This window comes from Melozone crissalis, unplaced genomic scaffold (assembly GCF_028551555.1).
Source record: "Melozone crissalis strain CALT ecotype California unplaced genomic scaffold, PUWL_Pcris_2 ptg000023l_1, whole genome shotgun sequence".
NCBI lineage: Eukaryota > Metazoa > Chordata > Aves > Passeriformes > Passerellidae > Melozone > Melozone crissalis.
Genome location: NW_026535801.1, coordinates 14473988 through 14497972, shown reverse-complemented (window position 1 = coordinate 14497972; position 23985 = coordinate 14473988). Strand labels below are relative to the sequence as shown.

The 23985-nt window shown below is 41.0% G+C and overlaps 2 protein-coding genes across 2 annotated transcripts; one reads left to right on the top strand and one right to left on the bottom strand.

The window, feature by feature from the left end:
- Positions 1 to 6: 6 nt before the first annotated feature.
- Positions 7 to 10170, top strand: TYW5 (tRNA-yW synthesizing protein 5). Its single transcript, XM_054278384.1, has 8 exons — positions 7 to 773; positions 1623 to 1777; positions 4746 to 4815; positions 6014 to 6058; positions 6539 to 6676; positions 7292 to 7379; positions 7847 to 7963; positions 9660 to 10170. Exons 1-8 carry the CDS (start codon positions 696 to 698, stop codon positions 9914 to 9916), a joined length of 948 nt encoding a protein of 315 aa, XP_054134359.1. The 5' UTR covers positions 7 to 695; the 3' UTR covers positions 9917 to 10170.
- A 2076-nt stretch (positions 10171 to 12246) lies between these two features.
- Positions 12247 to 17679, bottom strand: CUNH2orf69 (chromosome unknown C2orf69 homolog). Its single transcript, XM_054277838.1, has 2 exons — positions 17365 to 17679; positions 12247 to 15688 (listed from the first exon to the last, which is right to left on the bottom strand). Exons 1-2 carry the CDS (start codon positions 17677 to 17679, stop codon positions 14849 to 14851), a joined length of 1155 nt encoding a protein of 384 aa, XP_054133813.1. The 3' UTR covers positions 12247 to 14848.
- Between the last annotated feature and the right edge of the window lie 6306 nt (positions 17680 to 23985).

Here is a 23985-nt window from a genome sequence, read left to right as displayed (position 1 = left end):
CCCAGCTGCCGGCGGCTGCGGCCGCGCCGGGTCAGGGGACCCGAGCCCCGGTCACCGCCGGAGAGGGGCGGCCTCCCCTCTGCTGGCCCTGCTGGGATCGCGTCTGGGTGCGGTGTCCAGTTCTGGGCTTCGCAGTACAAAGAGGCAAGGAGCAGCTGGGGAGAGGCCAGCGGATGGCACAACGATGTGGCAGGGGCTGCAGCATCTCTGCTCGTGAGGAGAGACTGCGGGAGCTGGGCCTGTTCAGTCTGAGGAGATTGTGAGCGGATCTCATGGATGCACAGAAATACCTCAAAGGCGGGTGCCAAGAGATGGTGCCAGACACTTCTCAGTGGTGCTCAGTGACAGGACGAAGAGTAACGGCCGTAAACTAAAACATAATAAGCTCCACCTCAGCTTGAAAAAGAACTTACTTTCATTGAGGGTGGCAGAACACTGGAACTGGCTGCCCAGGGAAGCCATGGAGTCTCTGTATCTGGAGACATTCAAACCCCACCTGGACATGTTCCTGTGTCACCTGCTGCAGGTGACCCTGCCATGGCAGGGGTTGGACTCGGTGCTCCAGAGATCCCTTCCAACCCTGACAATTCCTTGATCCGCGGGTCCCGGCCCTTGCCCAGGGGGCGAGGCAGGAACGCTTCTGCGCGGGCTCTTCTTTCCGGGGGAAGCGGCGGGGCGGACGCGGTGCCCGGGCCATGGAGCGGCGGGCGGAGGCCGTGGAGCGGCTGGACGGGGTGACACGGGAGCGCTTCCTGCGGGACATCTACCCGCGGGTACGGGGCGGCCGGGCCTCCACGGCGACACAGGGCAAGGCAGGCGGTGTCCGGAGACTCCCCCTCAGCGGGCACTGCTGGGGCAGGCCAACCCCAGGGTTTGCGTTTGTGTGTTCCCGGAAAGGTGCCCTGATCTATTGAGGGAGTTTAGGAGCAAGGAGCTTCTATAGGCAGGTCCTGTCTGAGCTGTCCAACCCGACAGGTGATCTCTGTAAGAGTCCAGTGCGTTTGGCAGTGGTTAAAAAGCGTGCTCGTTAGTTTTGTTGCTTTTTCACCTCTTGTTTTATCCTCCCACCCTCCGAGGTCCCAATTAAAAGCAAAAGTGTCTTCCTGCTTTTTGTGTGCGGGCTGGATCAAACTTGTTTGTGGTTGTGAGCAGCGAGGAACCTGGAACAGGTGGAAAGAACTTCTTTCTCTCATGAGAACATAACAGCATCACCACAGCTCACAGGCTGCGCCTTAACTGTGTCGGCTTTTACATGTTTTGTGCTAAGCCTCGGCTAGAAGGATTAAATCTAGTCCTTCATCCGAATGGATTCCTAAATGGCCCCAGCACAAAGTGTGGGCTATAATTGTCTCTGCCTCTCCATATCCTTCCTTACCCAACTAGGAAAGAACATGTAGTTAATAGAGAAACAGTTCCATAATTTGCTGCATTTTGTTTCAACTTTCAGCATTTGATTCACATTTTTTGTGAACAGATTAGTTGTAACCTTGTGTAAAAAACATTTACAACACTTACAAAGAAACATTTCCTTCCATGTAATTTGAAAAATTCATTCTTTTTTTTTTTCTGTTGGATGCTGTGATAATTCACCACTGAATTTTGTTGTTGTTGTTGTTCCTTAGAGAAAGCCAGTAGTGCTGACAGGACTGGAACTGGGCACTTGCACCACCAAATGGACAATAGATTACTTGAGCCAAGCTGAAGGATCTAAAGAAGTAAAGATTCATGTTTCTGCAGTGCCACAGATGGATTTCCTCAGTAAGAACTTTGTGTATAGGTACTTCACTCCAAAGTCTCTTACATTTTAAAGGCATGTGCTTGTAACTTACAGACATACAGTGCATCTGTTTGGAGCTGAGGGTGGGAATGGGAAGATAGTTTGTGAAAACATTACATTATGTATCAAAGGGTTGTCCTGGGTTTCTCCCTCTTCTGTTAATTCTACAGCCTGAATAAATACAATGAGGGTGAAATGAGGGGCCAAACAGCACCTTTAAAATGGTGTCACGAAGTGTTGCAAAGTTATTTTGTCAGAGCACTGTTTTAGGAAATTTGAGTCTAGCATTTGCAGACATTAATTAAAAACAAACCAAACCACCCTTGATATCTATGCTTGATAGCCTGGTATTTGTTGTAGTTATGTGGTGCATTCTCAGTGTTACTAAATAGTGACAATTTCTGACTCACTGTGTGTCTGATGCCCTTTGAATGCTGGTGTGTGTGTGCCAGCCATGGTATTCCACTCCAGAAAAGGTGTAACTGGTTAAATCCAAGCTCCTTTCAAAGTTAGCATGTGCAGCTTTCAGAATGCTCAGACCACTGGATACCAGACATTTCACCAGCTCTTCAATCTTGATGTGGGCCACAAAAAACCTTGATCTCCTCTGGAGCTTCTCTTATGTAACTGCCAGAACATATCTTCAGAGTTCATCTAGTCTGAGTCATTGGGTTGTCTTCAAGGGTAAATGCCTTAATTTTAGCAGTTTTTGTTTTCCCCAGGTGGGAACAGGATGTGCTCAGTGTGTTAAACTTTTAAGCAGGTGGGAGCATATGCTGTAAACAAGCCACAAGTCTGAGTGGAGCCTGTTGTTCAGGGAATAAACACCAATTACAACCATGATGCATTCTGCTCACTGCACAATGAAATATTGAATCTCTGAAATGAGGGAGTACTTGAATAACTTTGTCTTATCTCCATTCTTTATACCCCCTGCTCTGTTTTGGGTTTTTTTAGTATCCCTTGCTGTGAGTTCACATACAGTTGTTCTGGAGTCTTAGTTTTAGCAGGTTTGTAGACAACCAAATGGACTCTCTGATGCTCTGATGGTGTTTCATTAAAGCAGGTGTCAGGACTTTCACATACTTCACTTGAAATTCAGGAAACTTTGACTTTTTCCACAGCAAGCCCCTCATTCTAATCTGAAGGGACAGTAAGTAGAAACTAAAGAATAGAAACTCTGAGGACTCAACATGCAGTTCCATTAGTTTAAACTGATGAACATCAGTAGTACTGCAGTTCTGTTGTGAGTTGCATGCTCCTAGCCCTGTTTTTGTGTTGGTTCTGGAACTCATCCAGCCAGGTTGTGATGTGCAGCAGAAATCTGAATGGTTTTCTGCTGTTTTAGCTTTGTAAGCAGGTTCACAGGGGGGTCAGATGAGTGCCAGTGCTACTGTAAGGGGGGAGATGGGGTGATGAGGGCAGATAGCAAGGGCAGAGCTGTGGTAGCACCAAAATGCATTAGTTTAAGCTGTAGTGAGAGCTGTGCTCTCACTTTCTTCAGCAGCAGACATGATAGAACAGTTTGGCTGAAGTCAGAGCATTGGGTTTTGTTTGGTTTTCCATTGACTTCAGTGGGTTTTGCATTTGCCTATTCCAAGCAAGCCTAAAATGTTTCGAGAACTGGTTTAAGTATTGTCAGATGCAGGTTCACATTCTAGTAAAAAAGATAACAGGATCAAGAAAAATTTTGCTTGAAAATGGTTTCTTCTTAACCCTGGGTACTTGGTGGTTGCTGTGAAATGATATTTACTTGCAATAGTTAATTATCCAGTGACACTTAGTGTGAGATGGTGAGCTGCATGAATGTAACATTGAATTCATAATAATGAATTGCATGTCCTGTTGCTGATTGTGTTTGGTTTGCCATTCAGCTGTCAATTGATACCAAAATCTGTAATCTGCATGAAAAGCCCCCATTATGTAGATAAATATGTAACACACTTACTGACTTCAGAGGAACCAGCTCTAATGCCCAGTTACTCTTCTTGAATCTTCTAAAGCTGTGTTTAGTACATTTAAGGAAAGCTGCAAAGAAACATTTGAAATATTGAGATGCCTGTGTTTTGAGGAGCTGAGAAAGCATATATTTTAAAAAAATCCATATAACTGAATTTTATAGATGTACAAATGAAGGTAATTACCTGTATTCCTGCACAAATTCATAGCAGAAAATGCATAGATACAAATATGTGCGTCTTCCCTGTGGGAGTTTTATTGATGCTGAGCTTTTCTGCAAATTTAGAAAAATGTACAGTAAACAAGCCTAAAAATGACACACCTAAACAGTTAAGCAAGTATTGCCACAGTTTGAGTCTTAATTTGACTGTGAAAAATGTTTTGTTCTGTGACTCAGACCATTCAGAACTCCTAAGCTCAAGGGGGGATCTTAACAAAGTGAATGAACAGTTGACGGAGCCAGATCCTCTGTGGTCCATGGTGACAGGACAAGAGGCCATGGGCACAAGCTGAAATACAGGAAATTCTGTCAACCCCTTCAACACACACAGACACACTGTTTTACAGTCAGGTTACTCAAACAATGGAACAAATGCAACATGTTTCCTAGAGAGATTATGGAGTCTCCATCCTTGGAGATCCATGAAACAGAACTGGATGCTGTCCTGTGCAAGCTGCTGTAGTGAACCCTGCTCTTTGCAAGGGGCTTGGGCTGGAGGAGCTCCAAGGGTGCTTCCAGCCTCAGCTACTACAGGATTGTTTGGATATATACTGGAACAAGTCACTGAAACAGAGAAGTTTCTAAGTGTAGGATTTCTGTCTTGGGAGAACTCTTCAAACACCTGCTGCAAACACTGATTAGTCATCATATTAATTTAAAAAATAAGAGAGCAGCCTATTGCATCTTCCATTGCACCTGATATGGTAAGGGAGCTTATTATAAATCTAGAGTTTAGACCATGTGTTGTTACACTGACTCATGGTATAAATTCAAATATTTCTATTTCAGAACTCTGCCTTTTGACGCATTTGTGCGAAGAGCAGCTGAAGTCAAGCACGAGGAGTACTTTCTTACTGAGGTAATTTCCTTAGTGTCACAGTTTCTTCTGTTGGTTATTTTGCTGGTATTTGGAGAAAAGTGATGAACTGTAATTTAAAGTCTTACTTCAGAAAAAGACTTGATCTTTAATTTAACTTTCTTGTGTGTGGATGCCAAAGGAAAAAACATGAGAAGTAATTCTCAGTAGTTTTTTTGCATGTCTACAGTGTGGTTAACTTCAGTCATCCTGTTTCTCTTAACAAAAACTGCTTACATGAGCAAAAATTCCAGTATGAAATTTAGAAATCAAACCTTGCTTTAGAATAACAACAATATAATTTGTGTGATTTGCAAGAAAATGTCATGAAGACATTTAGAATTTGATGACTATCAAAATACAAATCCAGATATATTGTAACATGATTTGTGAGTAGCAAATGTGGGGTTATATCTACTTATCATTGTTCAGGCTAAGTGTTTTTCAGATAACTGTGATTAGGAAGCAAATAGTTTTGAATGGAGACATGCTTTTTTACCTTTTATGCTGCATAGGTTGCTGTAAGCTTTGAAGGCAATAAAATAATTTTCTGCATCAATATACTGAAGAACTTAAATTATAATCAGCATTTACTTTGAGTCTGTTCAGTAACAGCAATACTGAAGCAGTTAACCAGTCCCCCCACACTTTATTTACTCTTCTCCTTTCAGTTAATTTATTTTTCCCTTTTGTCAAGATGAGCTGCAGGGATCTGTTGTCATTATATTACAAAGGTTCTATTGTTATTACAGTGCAAGGGTTCCATATTGCTAGAGTTCCATACCTCCTTGATGGTTCTTGTAGGCAGCTCCTCTAGGTACTGACTCTTCCTTGTCCTCACAGTAGCAAAATGACTCCAGGTCCCACCAATCCACTCTTTTATACCACTCTTCTTATTGGCTACAGGTGTGGCCTATTAAAATTAGGCCTGCTCCTAATCCTAATAATTGACCCAGCTGCAACTCTTCAGGGGGTAAGATTACATTATATACCACCTTTATTTACTCATCCTGTATCCCTCTACAGGGATCAGTAAATGGCAGTATAACAAAGTAGTTGAATTTGTAGATGCCCTTTATTTATACCATATTTTAATGAAATTCTGTATTAGATAAATGAGAAAATACATGCTCTCTGTTTATCTGTTTTGGTAATTCTTATTTAAAAAACCCAAACAATTCTCTTTTTGTGTTCACTTCAGGATGAAAAGTACTATTTGCGATCAGTGGGTGAAGATGTTAGGAAGGTAAGTTACTGGAGATCACAGTTCTAATACTGTAAAATTGCAGTTTAGAAATATTTTTTAAAGTCTGTTGTCGTACAACTTACTTAGGGTCACATGGTTTGTGAATCTGACTGGATTTAGGTCAGAGTATTTAATGTGTCTAGAATAGTTGCTGTTGCATGGGAGCTGAGCTGGCCACTGAAGAGTACGTTGCTAAACTGCCTTTCTTTAGCTTTTGTTGTAAACTAATGTAAAAGGATTTATGCTGATCAATTGCTCCTGCAGTGTGAATCCTAGCAGCCATGGTTAAGAGAAGCTCTCTGGCTCTGGCTGTTCTTATTAATGGCATTTGGCAAGTCAATGCTGAAAAACATTGCTGATTTCAGGTTTTTGCCAATGCTGAAGTTCTAACCCCGTTTCATATGATTGGAAATGAATGCGAAGTGCTCCCCCATTTAAATGTGCATAGATGGTTCTCTCTCTATGCCCTTTCTGTTTCAGGATGTTGCAGATATCAGGAAGCAGTTTCCTACTTTAGCAGAAGATGTTCATATTCCAGAGTATTTTGAGAAGGAACAGTTTTTCTCTAGTGTCTTCCGCATCAGCTCAGCTGGATTACAGTTATGGACACATTATGATGTAGGTAATACATGGGTTTAGCATGAAATGTTGCAGATGGCATTACAGAGTTGAGAGAATAAGGTGCAAATCTCTGTCAAAGATTAGAGAATAATAACAAACTTCACATATTTTGAAACAGTAAAATGAACCACATTCTGTGGTATGGTGAGTTTTAAATGTTGCATTGCTTAGGCATAATATCTTAACTGGGTTTATGTCAAATGCCAGATTTGCAAGATTAAAGGATGTTTTATTTTGTTTCCCTTTTTAAAACTGTTTTGAGTTTCAGTAGAAAATCTGAAATACAGTAACTTTAAACCCTTTTGTCTTCAACATTGCTTTCCTTTTTTTTTTTCACTCTAATGGCCAGATTAGGATAAATTCTAGTTGTGCAATACACTGCCAACTGTGCAATGATTGTAGTGGTTTCTGGCTCCAATGCAATAGATTCCAAATAAAGTTGTCTTCTAACACTGTGCAGTGAGTTCTGAATAAATTTATGTATAAGATAATTCTTAACATGTGAAGGTTTTATTAATACTCTTTTTTTAAGCTAATAATTAGATCAGTTGCAGTCAATATATTTATTCAATCAACTTTTGGCTGACATGTCTATTATTATGCTCATCCCAGGTGATGGACAACTTCTTGATCCAAGTCACAGGGAGAAAAAGAGTTGTTTTGTACAGTCCTCGAGATGCACCGTATTTATATTTATCAGGTATGCATGTCACAGGTATCTAGATTGGAGTTTGGTGATCTTAGCTTTTCAACTCACAAGTGTTGCACTGTAGAAAATAATCACTAACAGATGACTTGCTATAAAAGAATATAATTTGTTCCTTTAGCTCTGATTCTTTGTGCTTTAGTCAAAGCTAAGAAAAACAGCAGCTTTGCCTGATTATTTTCAACACCTAACTGAAGGAGTAAAATGTTCTGTCTGGGTTCAAAATAGTGTTTTAGATGTCAGGAAAAGTGGTTTTTAGTGTTAATAAGGTTGCAGTTACAGAACAAATACAGACAAGAGGAGAACATCTCTTCAGCAAATGAGGGCTGCCATCAGGTTTTCTTGGTTTTGAGAAATAAACCAGGACTAAATTTGATTCAAGAACTGCCATCTCCAGCAATATGATAATGCTTTGTTACTATTGGAAGAGTGGGACTATTTATTCACTGAAATTTTCCTAGGTACTAAATCAGAGGTACTGGATGTGGATAACCCAGACATGGAGAAATATCCCCTTTTTGTGAAAGCCAAGCGCTATGAGTGTGTTTTGGAAGCAGGAGATGTGTTATTTATTCCAGGTAAGCAGTAAATAGTTCCTGACCATGGCATGGTATTAAACAGTCTTTTGTCTAATTTATGATTTCTGGAGATGGTAAGAGATTGTTTAAGCATTTCTCTGTTATAAGTAGGAGCATTGAAAGCCAATGTTGGCAAAACTAATTTACTTCTTCCAACTGTACAATTAACCTGAAAAACAGTATTATTATATCTACCTACAAATCTTGCTTTCCCTCAAGTGTATGCTCTATGCTCCTGAATTTGTGTCTTAATAGATTAATACTATAAACTTACCTTCTGAAATCTGAAATTACTTCAGTGACCTGAGTTTTTTAGTGACAGAATTTGAGTGAAATAATATTTCTGTTCTTCTGTAGCTCTGGCACTTGAGGCACATTGTCTGATGAGAATTACGGATGGTAAAGTTATTGGACCTTCTAAAGATTAATAATCATCTTTGGGGAATGGAAACACAAGTCTTAATAATTTTTCTGCACAAGCAGAAAGCTGCTTCCTGGGCTGACATGACAAATTCTGGTAGTCAGGGAAAGGCATTTGAATTACTCCTATTGACTCCTCCTTGTTACTGATTTTATTTTAACTCATTGTGAGCTTGCAGCAGATATGACTTATCCTGTCACTTTTACATTATCTGGGCAATATAAACAGGTCAGTAAACAAGAAGGTAGTAGGTTTTTAGGAAGTTATTTTATAATAGTTTCTTAGCCTTTGACTTGTTACTTAATTTTGAACTTACCTTTGTTTCTTCCTGAATAAACTTTTGGTTACAGTTAGACAGTTATATGTCACACTGCTGCTGATGTCAGCATCCCTGTTTTCTGTTTATGAAGTCCAGATACTCGTTTGTCTTTGCCAGTGGGTGAGCAGAGTCAAACTTGAGTCACATTCAGCTCTCTTAAGACTGACTGAGGAGCTTTGGGGTTTTTGAGTCCAGAGAATGGTGCTTTGTCAGCATCCTGCAGTGCATATCACTGAAAAATAAGATGTTTTTGGAGGAATGTGTGTGGTTATTATGAAGAAGGTAGAAGCAGTCCCTCTTCCTAACCTGGAAGAAACTTCATGTTTATTTCTCAGAATGAACTTTTCTATGTCTTCAGCACCTACAGGCAAATAAGATGTTATAAACACAGCATTCAGACTTTTAGCTTAAAATTCAAATATCCTAAATATACCATATTAAACTGATTATTTAAATGTACTCAATGAAGCAAAGATGTCTTGGCTTCCTTACCACAATCATGATGATTCAGCTGAAAAACCTCATGCCTTCATTATGAGAAGATTAGCAACTTTGCCTGGGTGAGCTGGCGGATGCTGGTGGTTTACATTAATGCCTGGACAGCATGTGCAAGGTTAGGGACTAAGTGAAAATAGATACCTGCATTGAGAGTGGAGGAGAGCAAGGGAAGGTGTCTTTCTTTCACCCTATGCTTATCTTTTGCTTACATTTGAGTACCTCTGTGCTTCAGCAATGGTTACTTTTATGAGAAGTTATGGATCAGCATAAATGTCCTGAAAAACTTCTTAAATTTGGTACAATGCAATACATTCATATGGATGTTTATAAATAAAGAAAAATACAGTAGTTGAGGCTTTTCCTTAACTAGATTTAGTTTGGGCAATTCTTACACTTGCTTGGAGTCACATGGAGGTTTTGGACAGTAATTTTTATTTTAGGCACTGTTCTTTCTACAGCTTTGTGGTTCCATAATGTAATTTCTGAGGAATTTGGAGTGGCACTGAATGTCTTTTGGAAGCACCTTCCTGCTGAGTCCTATGATAAGACTGACACTTATGGAAATAAAGATCCCATGGCAGCCTCTAGAGCTATACAGATCTTGGACAGAGCCTTGAAAACACTTGAAGAACTACCTGAGGAATACAGGGATTTTTATGCTCGGAGAATGGTGTTACGTATCCAAGAAAAGGCCTACAGGAATGATTATGGATAAAGCAACACACTGCAATTCAGCAAGGTCCCTTGCAAGTAGAAAATTGTATGTTAGTATGGAAACTCTCCATCTGTACTTACATCCACTTTCTGTGAGACCAATAAAAACTGTCAATAAACATTCTTTTATAACAAAATTCCTCTTGTAGATTTTCTTCCTAGTTTTTCATGTGCAGTCACAGTCTGCTTGATCTGGAGAGGGTCTCTTTTCTACAATGAGACAGACATTTGCAGTGCCTCTACTTATAACTGTACTTTTTTGGAACGCTCTACTTAAATTTTTCCGAACAAAAGTTTTGGTATGTGGGCTGACAGCATGTATGCTTAGAAGTAACTGCACGTATTTGTGAATGCAGCCTCATTAAATTTTAGCAAAGCCATAGTGGTTTCTGAGGAGGTCCAAGCAAGCCATTGGTGGTGGCTGTAATGGTCATGGTTTCTTTTTAAGTGATAACCTGGCAATTAGTGTAGGGAGTCTCTTCTCCCCCTTGTAGTGAGACAGAGTGGATATGAGAAAAAAAGCAAAAACTAGCCATGCCAGATTCCACTTAGAATTGTGCAGCAGCTTGAGTGCAATGTAAATGATTTACCCTTTTCCTAGCTCAGTAATGTGTCACTGGGGGGAATATCTTTGTCACTGCCTCAGTGCAGTCAGACAGCATTGCTGTTCCTGCAGCTGTGAAACACTTGGCACTAATGAGCCCACAAATCCATTCAGACACAGTCCTGGTATCTGCAGTGGAGTTCATAGTTGTGGAGTAGACACAAAACCTGTTGGGGCTGTTTTGTTATCATATGAAAGGGGGTTTGCATAGCACCTTTTGGGATGGAATCTGCTGTTTAGGCATTGTAGGTTACTTTTTCATCAGATTGTAGTGCTTACAAAAGCCCTATGAAATAAAGGTGGGGATCTGACAAAAAGGATAGGCTAGGCATTGTCTCTTTGAAACACCTCTGATGTTACTACTTGTGCTGTTTGGGGAATGCAGCATTTATCTGACTTAGTCTGTTACTTTTAGCAATGTTTTTTGAGAATTGTAACTTGTCAAAAGCTCTTAGACAAAATAAATGTGTAGTGTTAAAAAAGTGCTGGAAAAAAGCTTTCTTCAGAAGAGCAGGAGCTTGAACACTGTGCAGATTATTCTTCTAAACCTGTTCTTCTTGGCAGTTCAGCACAGTGAAAATAGTCTGGTACCATGTGAATGGGCACCCGGCCACCTCAATGAATAAGCATGAATGGAACCAGCCAAGCGATTCTGACCGGCATCATTGTACGTTCTGAGGGTAGAATTTCAATTTGGGATCACAAATAGGTCTCCCAAAATTTTTGTTCAGAAAGGAACAAGGATTGCTTGTGCATACTGCTGAGACAGAATCTCTCTGCCTGTTAGGCTGGGGTAACCTCTTGGCTTTGTTGGCTTGGTAATGTCGAGGGCCCAGTCTGAATTGCAGAGGTGAACGGAGCATATTCTTTGTGTGTTAGGACTGAATTGAGAGGTTCAGAGAGCCTGCAGGGCTCAACAAAGCTGTGTTCCAGCATTGTGCCTGCACAGCCATCATTCTAATTGCCAGCAGCCTCTCAAGGTACTGGTACAGAGAATTACTGTGCTGATTGTGTGCCTCCTGCCATTCCTTGGGTCTCCATTCACAAAAGGGAGGTGTCAGCTTGGTATTCTCAAGCCCCCTCAACACTCAAGTGTAAATTTTATCTTCATGCTGCCAACTTTTGCATTTGCAGAGATCTGACTAAATCAGTCCCAGTTGGAAAGAAGTTTATCAAACTTCTTAGTATTTTAGATTCATATAAAATAAAATTATTTCAGTCATCTGGACAAGTTCATAGAATCAAGCCTTGCTTTAAAAGAATTTAGCAGTTTACAGTTTAGTACATGTTAGCATGTCTCAAAATGTACCAGAAATAAGGATGTAATACAAGAACACCAATCATTACTAGGTTGTACTATGGACTGTGTAAAGTTGCTCACTCCATTAGAAAACAGAAGTGTCTTGAACTACAGCACTATTAGCAGGAGAGCCACCTAACTTTAGGCACTTACATCTAAGCTTATTAAAAACTGCCTTTACAGTTAATGTTGAAAAATGGGCATATGCAAACTATGACCCATTTTATCCTAACACAGAAATGTCCCACCCTTGACTGCTTCATGCCAGCTTTCCTGTGTTTGTGAGATGCCAGAAAGCTGTTTTAAAATTATGGATGCTGACTACACAAATACAAAGCCTCCTTGAAGACAAGTCATCAAATAAATCTGATTTTTTAAACTAGGTCTCCACAAACACCTGCTAAAACTTAATCCACAAAACTGCACATTCCTTGTTTAATGGTTTTATGCTCACATCAAAGTGGTTTCACCCATTAGAAATAGTTTATTTTCTACATAGTTTGCAAAATTTATTTTTAGCATGCATTGTAATGAATGACAGAGGCACATTCCAACAGAGTACTACAGCTGTTTAAAGAATGAAAAACAACCAGTCAGTTTTCCCTCCACAACACGAGGTCTCATAACAAGATTAGTTTTACAACAAAGTGCCTATTCTTCAAAGTAATGCGGCAACACTTGAGCCTATTTAACAGTTATTGTAGGCAGCCTCCATCAAACAGGTTAGTATTATTTTAACAGGACAGCCATCCAGAAACTTTTGAAGACAATGTCAATATTTTAATAGCTATTTCCAAAAGCTTGCAGCAACGTAGTTCTGATGTTTTGGCAGGCACAGAATTGTTTAGAAATGGTCTGTGATCTGCAGTGTTATTAGATTGGGCAAGTCTTAGCACACCCAACTTAGCCTAGTCAGTCTGAAACTGAGGGAGCAAAAGCAATAGAAAGTTCTGGGGGTTTTGTTGCTTTACTTTTTAAAATACTATTTTGTAAGGGGATGGTTAAATATATTTCAATACATTTGCAGGCTTTCTATTAAAACCACTCCTTTAGGTGACCCATATTTCCTTTACAGAAAAATTCCTCACATATGCTGCAAATATTATCAAAAGGACCATAAAGGGAAAAAATGTTCCTTGAAACAAATTAAGAAGTTGTTATAAGCCTATTAAGGTGGTAATCAACAAATAGGATTGAATGAAATCTCCAAGAAACAGGCTAAAATAAAAAAGCAGATGGAACTAAATTTCAGGTTTTTTAGAGTTTGTTTGCATATTGCACTTTTCTCCATCAATTAAAACAGATTTCTTTTGATGAACTAGGTACATTAATCTAATTATTAGTGATAGAGTTCTCTTTCAAATTGTAAGGTGCACACTGTGTGCATAATCCTTTCCATCACCCTTAATCTTTTCAGTGTTAAGAAAATTTTCTTAGGAGTACAACACACTTTTCTCATTATTCAGTGATCACTGATGTGCACAATTTCTGCCAAAAGTTGTCTACAGGGAACCTTTTAAGTTTTAATGATGCCAATAGAAGAAACTTCCTTTCCACAGTGTAAGAGTCACGGGAAACAAGGACCAGGGCAGAGATGTTACTAAGCCATCAAACATAGAAGCAAAATTTAATAAAATGCCTTTTTTCAGAACTTAGCCACAATTGTTTGTGTAATCTTCACAGAGGTTTGCTAACTTGCTTTTGTATTCCTATACTTCCAGGAAATCCAAAACCATTTGGAGTTACTCGTTCATTGTTAATAGTTGCAGTTATCTTAAAGGATGATTTTAAGCTTTGTAACTAAATGGGAAATTACTTGCAACAGTAGAAAAGTTCCATTAATACCATCATTGTCCATCTTCCAGTATTTCTTTCTTAAGTACACTCAGGTTTGGTGTCTGAACCAGATGACATCTTTTGTATCAAATCTGGCTGGCTTTCTATTTAGAGGGGCTTTTTTCTGTAGGAAAATATTAGGCTCCAAAAATAAGGTTTTTGGATGGCTCTAGAAGCAACTACTGCAGTACATTTAAAGAAGATAATAGATTTTAAAACTGAGGCATTTTGAAAGAGCTACACTCAAGACAGTCTGAATTTTTTTAATGCAACTTGTAATAGATTATGTGCTTATGGCTTGATTAAGAGCAACATCAATGCAGCAATTACCAAGTACAACCTTGCCATCCCAAGGTAGGGATGTCACCCTTGATGTGATAACAAAGGTATTACTGCTGGTCCTTACAGAAGTTAGCAGAGCAACAGCAAGGCATCTTAAAGCACGAACAAGCTACACCCTAATCAACATTCCTGGTTACTTAACATAGCTACATCACAATTTTCAAGCCCCCAGGTGAAATGGCTGTTCACTAGCAGATACTACACAATTCATTAATCAAACTTCAGAGTGACAGAAATGGCAAGGCGTGCATAAGGAAGAGAAATGTATTGGCACTATTATTCCAAAGGTGAGTATTTGTGACTTTGTTTCAAACAGGAAAAATGTTACAAAACTGGAAGATTTAATTACCTAATAAAACAAGTCTCCACAAAATATATAACTAACATTCCTCTTACAATCAATTTCCTTAAGCCAAAAAACTAACCTTACATCTGTTATTGACAAAGAGCAATAATTTTAGCCCTGGAAGCACTCAACTGGAGTATCTACACATCTGAAATTCCCAAGTACTTTATAGTCCCATTAAATGCAGTATATATTAGACATCCAGGACCAAAAATTCTTCCAACAGTTCAGGAATAAATATTCACATTTAACAAAAAAACATGCATAGGATTGTTCTTCATAACACTTTTTTCCCAGGAATCAAAAAACAACATCTGTTATAGTTATGGGGTCCCAATAAGCCTTTTTATGCTACAGAAATTTATATATAGCATCTATTAGCAACACAGAACTGATTTAGTATTCTGTTTAGAAAGCATCTGCTCAAAGCTGAAAATCTAGATGACAACATTTACAGTGTTAAAAGTGCTTCTACAAAGAATATATTGTTCATATACATACAGTCTCAAAATACTTCATGAACTCTGAAGTGGTTGTCTAAGGAGGGAACTTCATCAGCAAAATGCAGTTGATCATTTATTTCCACACCAAATTCTTCAAGTATGTGTACAAATTTCTCATGCTCTCTCCCAATCCATGACCTCATTGTGTCAAACACTTGGTAAGGTGTAACGTGAGCATGAACTTTAATTCCTGTCTCTGCAAGTTCTTTCAGCATTTCAGGGTGAGTAACCCAAGTGTTGCTTCCTCCCGAGTGACCACCATCCAGCCAGTAAATTGCTTTTATGTTTTTTAAGAAGGCATCTGTATTCTTGTCTTTTTTGGCTTCCTTCAGCTCATAAAGCAGCTGGTTCAAAACAACACAGCCTTTACTGAAGCCAATCAAAGTAAAGGATGCTGCACCTACAGCAGAGGGGAGCATGACGTTGACAGCAGAATTATTAGAGCATTCACAATCTCTCTCCCTTTCTTTGGAGGAGCAGCCATTTGTTGTAGGAACAGACTGTGGCTGTGATTTACAAGCAGCTATTTTTGCATCCTTGCTGACACCGTGCACACTTTTCTGGGACAGCAGAATATTCTGAGAGAGTCTGAATGCATTAACCAGCAAAGCATGGAGATGCTTGAAAGCTCCAAAGTCAGTGCTGTGCTCTGGTGCTCCAAACATGTTACTTGTCACAAAATTGTCATAACAGCTGAATTTGTGCAGGTGCATTCGAGAACATTTTATGACCCAAATAAAGCTATTGGGGAACCGGCGAGCCAGTATGGTAGCAACATTTTCAAAACTCCAGTGCTCCCACTGAAAGTTTTCTGGGTGGCAAGACATGATGTCATGATAGTTCTGAAAAATTAAAAAAATAGAAAATATGCATTACTACATTGTGAAAAGATTCAGCTTCAATGTACTCCTATTTATAAAGGAGAAAGGAGTACTTTTTTACAGAAAGGACTGTAAAAAACCCCCATGCATTAGAAGCTCCTACTTTCTAAGTTTGCACAACAAGAAACACATAAAAGAAACTGGTATATTTTGACTTACTTACTTTAATATTTTTTACAACATATTTTTAATACCCCCAAGATCAATACAATAAAGTCAGCACATGAAAATATTAATAATTTTTGTTGACTTCACATCAAAAGAAAATTAAAGTATTATTCAACTTAGTATGACACAGAATACATAATTTTACTGTATTATCTCTACCTACAGAAATACTGATTATCTTACTACAAAACAAAAAGAGACTTAAAACTTCGTAGCAAGTTTTACGGATTTTTATACAGAAACAAAAATATCCCCTCTCATTCAGCTGTAGGAAATTTTTGCTGCCTTATTCACATCCATAGAGGGCATTTTTGGAAAGAAATTAAACCCCAGGTCTTGAATGAACCTCATGTCTGAAATCTTAATGGCAAAGAATACCAGTTCGTTTATTTTACTAAGGAATAATGAAGCCATATGCAAGAATGGCAAACAGACAAGTCTTCACTGGCTGTCCCAATCCTTAAAATAAAAACACACAAAATTCTGCATCTTCACCTGGCAGAAGGGAAAGCCATTTTCCCTTGAAGAAGAAGGCACTACCCCTGCTTTTGAGAAGCAGTAATGACAATAGAGATTAGCAGGCTACCAGAACATGTTATGTTAGAGATAACACATAACCACATGCTCGGGGACAGCACTTCAGTCTCTGCAATTTCTTGCCAACTCTAGAGACCACAGGTGCCTTCTCAGGACAGGCTGAGAAAGTGTCAGTGCCTGTCGAATTCCCAAAGGGCAGGGTCTGGGATGTCCATACACCTGCACGGTGCTCTGCCTGGGGAGAATAACCGGGCATTGACACTCCCTGCCACGCTTCCAGACACTGCCATCCCTGTCACTGTCACCCTCAGGCAGCGCTACAGGGCTGGAGCGAGCCCAGAGAAGGGCAGTGGGGCTGGTGACGGGGCTGGAGCACAAGTCCTGTGAGCAGCAGCTGGGTGTGCTCAGCCTGGAGAAGAGCAGGCTCAGGGGGAGCCCTTGCTGCTCGCTCTAAGTCCCTGAAAGGACCTGTAGCCAGACGGGGTCAGCGTCTTCTTTCAGCCGACAAGAGGACACAGTTTTAGGTTGTGCCAGGGGAAGTTTAGGTTGGACATTAGGAAGCACGCTTCACAGACAGGGTGGATTGCCCAGGAGGTGGTGGAGTCCCAGTCCCTGGAGGTGTTGAAGGAAAGACCGGACATGGCACGCAGCGCCAGGGTAGCTGGTGTGGTGGTGTTGGTCATAGGCTGGACTCGATGATCTCCAACCTAAGCGATTCTTTGAGGACGAATCTCCTCTCCTCCCCTCCCCTACTGCTCCAGCCGAGGTTTCCGAAGGGCCCGTTCCCGCTCCCCGTGCCCGACCGTGCGGGGCAGGGAGATGCTCCGACGGCCGCGGCGGGAGCCGGACACTGCCCACCCGCACAGCCCTTCCGGCGCCGCTTCCCCGCTCCCGCTCCGCCGCCCGGGCCCCCATCGCGCCGCGCTCCGTACCTGCACGTCCCCCGGGAAGTACACGACGTGGTGCTGCGGCGCCGGGGCCGGGTCGCGCGGGGCTGGCGGCACCAGCAGCAGCAGCTCGTTGGTGCGGTGCGGCTCAGCGCCCGGCACCTCAGGCAGCCGCAGCCACGGCGGGCTCAGCCGCGCCGCGGAGAACCCCCCGCCGCTGCCGCCGCCGCCGCCCGCAGGCCCCGCGGCGCAGGCGGCCGGCGCCCCGCAGAGGCTCATGGCGCTGCCCAGGCACAGCGCGGCGGGGCCGGCGAGCCCCCGCAGCAGCACGGCGGCGGCCGAGCGGCAGCGCCGGCTCATGGGAGCGCCGCTCCGCGCGCCGCCCGCCCGCGCGCCGCGCCTGCGCACCGCCCCAGCCCCGCCCCCGCGCACGGGCCCGGCCCCGCCCATCGGCCCCGCCCATGGGCCCCCCGGGCGGGACCCGGCAGGGGGCGTAGCGCGTGTGCCCGCCCCGCGATGACGTCACGAGGCTGTTCAAAAGGCGGCGGCGGGAAGCGCGTGGAGCCGCGAGGGCGCAGGGGCGCTCGCGCTGCCCGCGGGGCCGTGCCGTGCCGTGCCGTGCCGTGCCGTGCCGTGCCGTGCCGTGCCGTGCCGTGCCGTGCCGTGCCGTGCCGTGCCGTGCCGTGCCGTGCCGTGCCGTGCCGTGCCGTGCCGTGCCGTGCCTGAGCCGGGAGCTGTGAGGGGGCCTCGGGATGGGGCAACGACACCGCGGGGTGTGGGGCTGTGGAAATTACAGAAAGGATCTAGTGCTCCACGTGGGGCAGTTAATTTCCAAACCGGAAGGTATGTGCTTCCTAAAGGCGCTGGTTGTATGAGAAAAAGTAAATAAAAAGATAGCTTTGAAATACTGGGTTTGGATACACTAGTTCTGCTGAGTTGGAAGAAAAGCTTCCACGTGTGCTGGTGAGAACTCTTGTATTTTACAAGGCAAACAAAGCAAGGAAACCGAGCCTTTGGTTTCTTTCTGAGCATTTAAGTTTCCTTTTTCTAGAATTTTGATATTTCACATATTTTTTCTGTTATTCTATTTTCCTAGTCTACTTAAAAACACTTGTATGAAAGCCTACAAAACTGCCAAACACAAAACCGGTCTCCTGTTAGCGGAGGCACTCAAGAAAGAAGAGTTAATTAAGCACTAATTGCTTAATCAAGTAATCAAACTATTGACTGGTTTCTTCTTGTCGGAAAATTCAACAAGGAACTATGGTGACATTAAGGCTATTTGTTAGTGTAGCAAGCTAGAAACTAGCAGAATACTTCAGAATGGCTTTTTCAAGTTTATATGAATAGCAGAGATTAATTAAATTTTTGGTGGTTTAGGTTTTTGATTGAAACAGTTTTGGTTTTTTTTTTTTTTTTAAATCCTAACTCTCCCGACGTTTTTGTATGAAAGTTATTTTTGATGCTGTTACAGCTTTTTTTCTCAGATTAGGGAAAAATTCCAATATTTGGTCACCAGCAGGTGGTGCAGTGCGGCGCGGTTCGGAGTCTGTGTCAGAACAGAAATACTCAGGTGTTCACTTCGGCGTTTTCCCAAGCACATCCTCTTTCGCCTGGTTTGAATTCTGGACATATTGTTGTAGGATGTTTTCCAGATTTTATTTTTTTTTTTTTTCTCTGCGAGCATGCCCTAAGGCTATGATCGGAGTGGAAACTTTCGCAATCCTTCTGCTAATGAAGCAAAATTTTTTAGGAAAACATCTCTAGCTCCTTCACTCAACTGTTTGTTTCAGTTCGTGGAGACAGATTTTCTCAGTCCGATTTTGAGCTGTTCAGGTCCATGCTGACACTAAAACTTAATTAGGTGGGCTAATGGAGCCTTCTCACTTCTGTTCTCTACTAGGTACTCTGCTGAAGAAATACTGGATAAGATCTTTGAAATGCATGTGCATAAGAAGAAACTAGTGCTCTGCTTTTCTCATATGAGGCAGATAATTTCCAAAAAATGCCTACAGAACTAGAGGAAAATGGCTGTGCTCAGAAAATCTGGATATGTGGACCTTGATTGCTAAGGTTTGTTTGCACAGGCACAGCTTTATTATGATTATTGATAACTGATGAAAAAGCAGGGATCCACTAGAGAGAAGTGGTCAGGCAGAAGAAAGTTTTAAATTTGGTAATTATTGTTGAGAAACATGAATAATTACTGTCAGCACTGTGGAGAAAAATCTGTGCTCTTCTCCTCAGGTGGCCTGTGTTCTCTCCAGTGGTTTCTGCAGATGAGAGATTAGCTTGCCCAGAAGAGTTTTACAGGCATTATTCACATTGTGGGGATAGTTACAGTAACCAAAAGGGCATGCTGGTACTTTTGCCCAGAAATACTTATTTAACCAAGTAACTAAAGTTAATACATAAGGTTGTAGGCAGGCTTTCATCTTCATCCAAAATGCTACATGAGCATTATGGGAGAGCATGGAAATTAGTCCATATTGTAGTCAGAATTCAGACATATGCATGACCAAAACTGGGAAATGGACTTGCTTTTTGTTATAAGAAATAATGGTGTACATGACCTGTTTTTCCCCACTTAAAATAGAAATCACCACTTTATTCCTACTCTCAAGAAGATCCAAGAAGTCTTCTGTGACATATTATAAATTATAATGGTGACTGATTGCTCTGAGTTTGCTTCCAATCTTTGTCATGTGGCTGTTGTAGTATGCAAGTAGATTCAATAATTGAGTGTATTAATCCTTACACATATCACCCAATGGAGGCACAAAATACTGTACTTTTGATAGGCCTTTGTCAGCCTTCATGTTTGTCCTTTTCTCTGTGATGCTTCATGTCTCCATTTTTCTATTTACTAATTGTTTGCTTGCTATGCTCTCTATTATTGTAAGAACAAAGACCTTTTCTTTTTATATGCCACTTCACTTACCACACCTGCTCTTCTTTGCCCACAGCAGCCCTCACAGTTTTCATGCACAGGATCAGTCATGAGCTGACCTGTGGGCTGCTGGTAGAACAGCCTGTCCTGCATGTGCAGTTCAGTGCCCATTTTCCCCTCCTGTAGGTAGGACAGAGGTGTGAAGTATATAGTATTTTTTCAGACTTTGCAGATGTTTACACCTCAGGAAGTTTGGCAGAAAGAATGTCTATCATGGTTGATTAGCAGTGCTGAGACACATGCATCTAATAAATAATTCCTCTGGAGAGAGCTAATGGCTTTTTCACCTCTTCAGTGTCTGAGTTCCCATATAGACCCTTGGGGCTGCCTGCAGGGTGGTAAATTCGTTTAACCTGTCAGAGACAGCCAAATCTGCAGTTTCTGAGTAGAAAGGAAGCACAGCAAAAGTTGTCTTTGCTGTACTCAAGGCAATTTTTCTGAAATTGCCTTTATGGCATGTATGCTGATCCTGAGCTTCCATTCAGGGCATATATAAACAGCATAGAATAGAATTCAGGTTGTATACTTTTTTTTAGACTAAGAAAACAACCTGTAGTTTGTTTTAATCATAGCACTTAAGTGAAACCATTTTAATATTTGCTTCACCAAAACTCTAGGTGAAGAACAGTTACCTGCTGATGTGATACCTTTAGCCAAGTATTTAAGGTATTTGAATTTCTATGCCTTCATATGTAGGAGATGCAACATTTCAGAGGAACATGCTGCAGAAAAACATTCTTCCTGCCCAACTAATGTGCAGTGTATATATGCACATATTTGCATATCTGTGTACTTTATTTTAGTTTCCTTTTAAACATTTTCCAATGCATATGTGTTGAAATTGCTAGTTTGCCTTTTGGCAGAGGATGGGAATAGCTGTGAAAACACCTGTTAAATACTGATGGGAAACTCCTCAGCAGTTGATATCCACCTGTGTCTTTCAGTAGTGAGAGAAAGTGCCAGGCCTGGCTTGTCACTCTCTCAGGTACAGTAACACTTCAGGACTGAGCTACCTGCATCTGTGGTGAAGCGTGCACAGAGGGATTCTCAGTGGCTGCACAGTGATGAATGCCCAGGTCTTGGCTTGTACTCTATTAATGGCAACAGTTCAAATGAAATTATAGCTATTATGCTGCATTGTAAGTACTAAACAATTTACTTCTGCTGAAATTCCTACTGCCAGCTCTGCCTGCCAGCATCCATCTTTTGTGTGGGTATAAGATATTCAGGAGATCATAGCAGAGAATAAATCTCTCTCTGGGAAATTTACCGAGTTGTATGAAAGTGAGAATAAAAGCTTTTCAGCATGAAAAGTAAATCTGTGTTTCTTCTGTGTCAGCTGCATGGAGAAGCTGCTAAAAAACAGGATATAGGATCTTGGGTTTTTTAGTGCTGAAAAAATCGGCATGTATAAAGTATTTGGAAACTACTGTACTGTTTAAAACACCTTTTTTTTCTTTTCTGTTTCCCTGTGAAAATTGGTTTTGTTTAATCTTGATTCTGTCCACATTTCCAATACCTTTCTATCAGTCATTTTCCATGTCTCTGTTGGCTGCTGTTAGTGAAGAGTAGGACTTGCAGAGCAAATAATCTGGAAGAATTGGGAAAATCGATGAATTAATAGATTAGGATTATTCAAATGAATGCCTCTACTGAAGGAAAGCTGGGGGAATTCAGCTTTTATGCAGTGTGTTTGAGCATAGGCTGGAAATTCAGTGTGGTGACTACACACTGGAGCCTGCATGTGCTGTCTCTGTCCTGCTCAGAAGACACAATGAGTAGAAAAGGCTGGAATTACTTTAATAGAAAAATTAAGAGCAAAGGGCAGGAGTTCCTAAAAAAAAAAATTGGTAGTTCTGCTGTTCATGGAACAATGACAAGTTTCTGTGCTTTGCTTTTTATCTAAGTGTACAAAAACCTTAGGATTTAAGGAAGCTCTGCGTTGCCTGGTGTAAATCAGTATAAATTAGGAAATCTGTTTGGGATTTAAAAGAATGCACAGTGGCCCAAGGAGTGTAATAAAAGGGGATTTTTTTGCTTAAAGAATTGGACAAAGCTCAGTCCCCTAATCATTTCTGCAGTCTGAGGCTTGGCAGTGAAAGTTTGAAGTTTTGGTTTGTGTGTGCTTGTATCCCAATTTCCCTTCTTTCTTCTTTTCCTTAGAATATTCTGGCTTTGTAGATGGGTATATTGCAATGTATTCAACATGAGACTTATTTCTGCCATTCCTTTTTTTAACTTGGATTGCCACATGCACAGAAATAAGGTCAGAATTTGGCCAAGGACAGTGTCCTTGCACCATGGGTTTCTGGAATTTATACCACATCCACTCTAGTTTTTCCTTCCAAAAATGGTTTGAGATGCTGCTTGCATAGTACCTCTACACAAATAGTAGGCAAGTAGGTCCTCAGCTTGAAATAATTTGTTTGTCAGAGCACAGTATTCTCTTAGGAAGAATACTGCATAAACTCAGGACTCTGTGCTAGCTCATTTGTTTATGGAATGCTGATATTAAAAAAATATTAATCAAATAGAATGTTTATATGAAATAATGGACTTAGCCATATGATATCCAGCAGATACAGATTCTTCAACTTCTAGTTCTAATCTCCAATATGTAATGACAATGAAAAGTATGTAACAGGTAATGTCTGTTACTTTAGAGTATCAGGCAATTCTTCATTGCTCTTAATGCAAATAATCTTGTCACAGTTAGTACTTTACATGGATGAGGGATTTCCCTTTTATTTGTAGAAAGACTTGGAATATTTCAGCACATGTAATACATATAAAGCTGTAAGTAAAGGTATCTCTAAGTTATTATTAATCAAAGTATTTAAGCACCTGCTTCTTATCAACTTTATCAAAAGACTTGTTTTTAAATGCAGGCAGAAAATTATGTATATGCTTGTGCAGTATGGTGAATTGAAGTTTTTGCTGTTTACTGCATACTAGAAATCTCAAATTTTTATCTTCCTCTAGAGCATGAAAGTAGTCAAGCAGCAGTGGTAAGTACATTTCCAGATGATGCCCATAACAATCTCTTTTTATTAAAGCAACTCCTTTTGATTTAAGACTGTATCTATTTTTTTATATGTTCTTAAGGAGTTTTTAAGTCTTGTGCCAAAAGGATTTCCTGTGATTAGAAGATGAGGCTAATTTCCCACTTGTCTGATGTACAAGAAGCTATATTTAAATATAAGGAAATGCTTCTTTCCTGTAAGGGTGATGATACACTGGGCCAGGTCTCCAAACTTGGAGACATTCAGATGTCCTGAGCCATCTGCCCAAGCTCAGCCTGCTGTCAGAAGATGCCTTGGTCTAGATGTCTCAGGATGCCCCTTCCAGCTTCAGCCATTCTGTGGTTCTCTAATTCATTTCAAGCAAGCACGTGTGACACCTAAGACTGAAAAGCAAATTGCAGGCCATGTTGACCTAAAGCCAAATCTACCTGTGATAGGAAACTTCTTTAGTCTTCTTGTTGTTCTAAGGCCTTGTGAAGTACATGCAGAATGATGTTTTGTTCTGTTAGGAGGCTCCCATGCAGACATCACTCAGCTGCATTTGGAATAAAAGTCCATCTTCAGAATACCCAGTGACATTCAGTGTTCCTAGCTGGTATAGGTTTGCCCTTTTGTGTTTTTCTGAGGGAAAAGAACCAACTAAAACCACAAATCAAACATTTAAAAAATCCTATATCACCAAACAAAAAACTC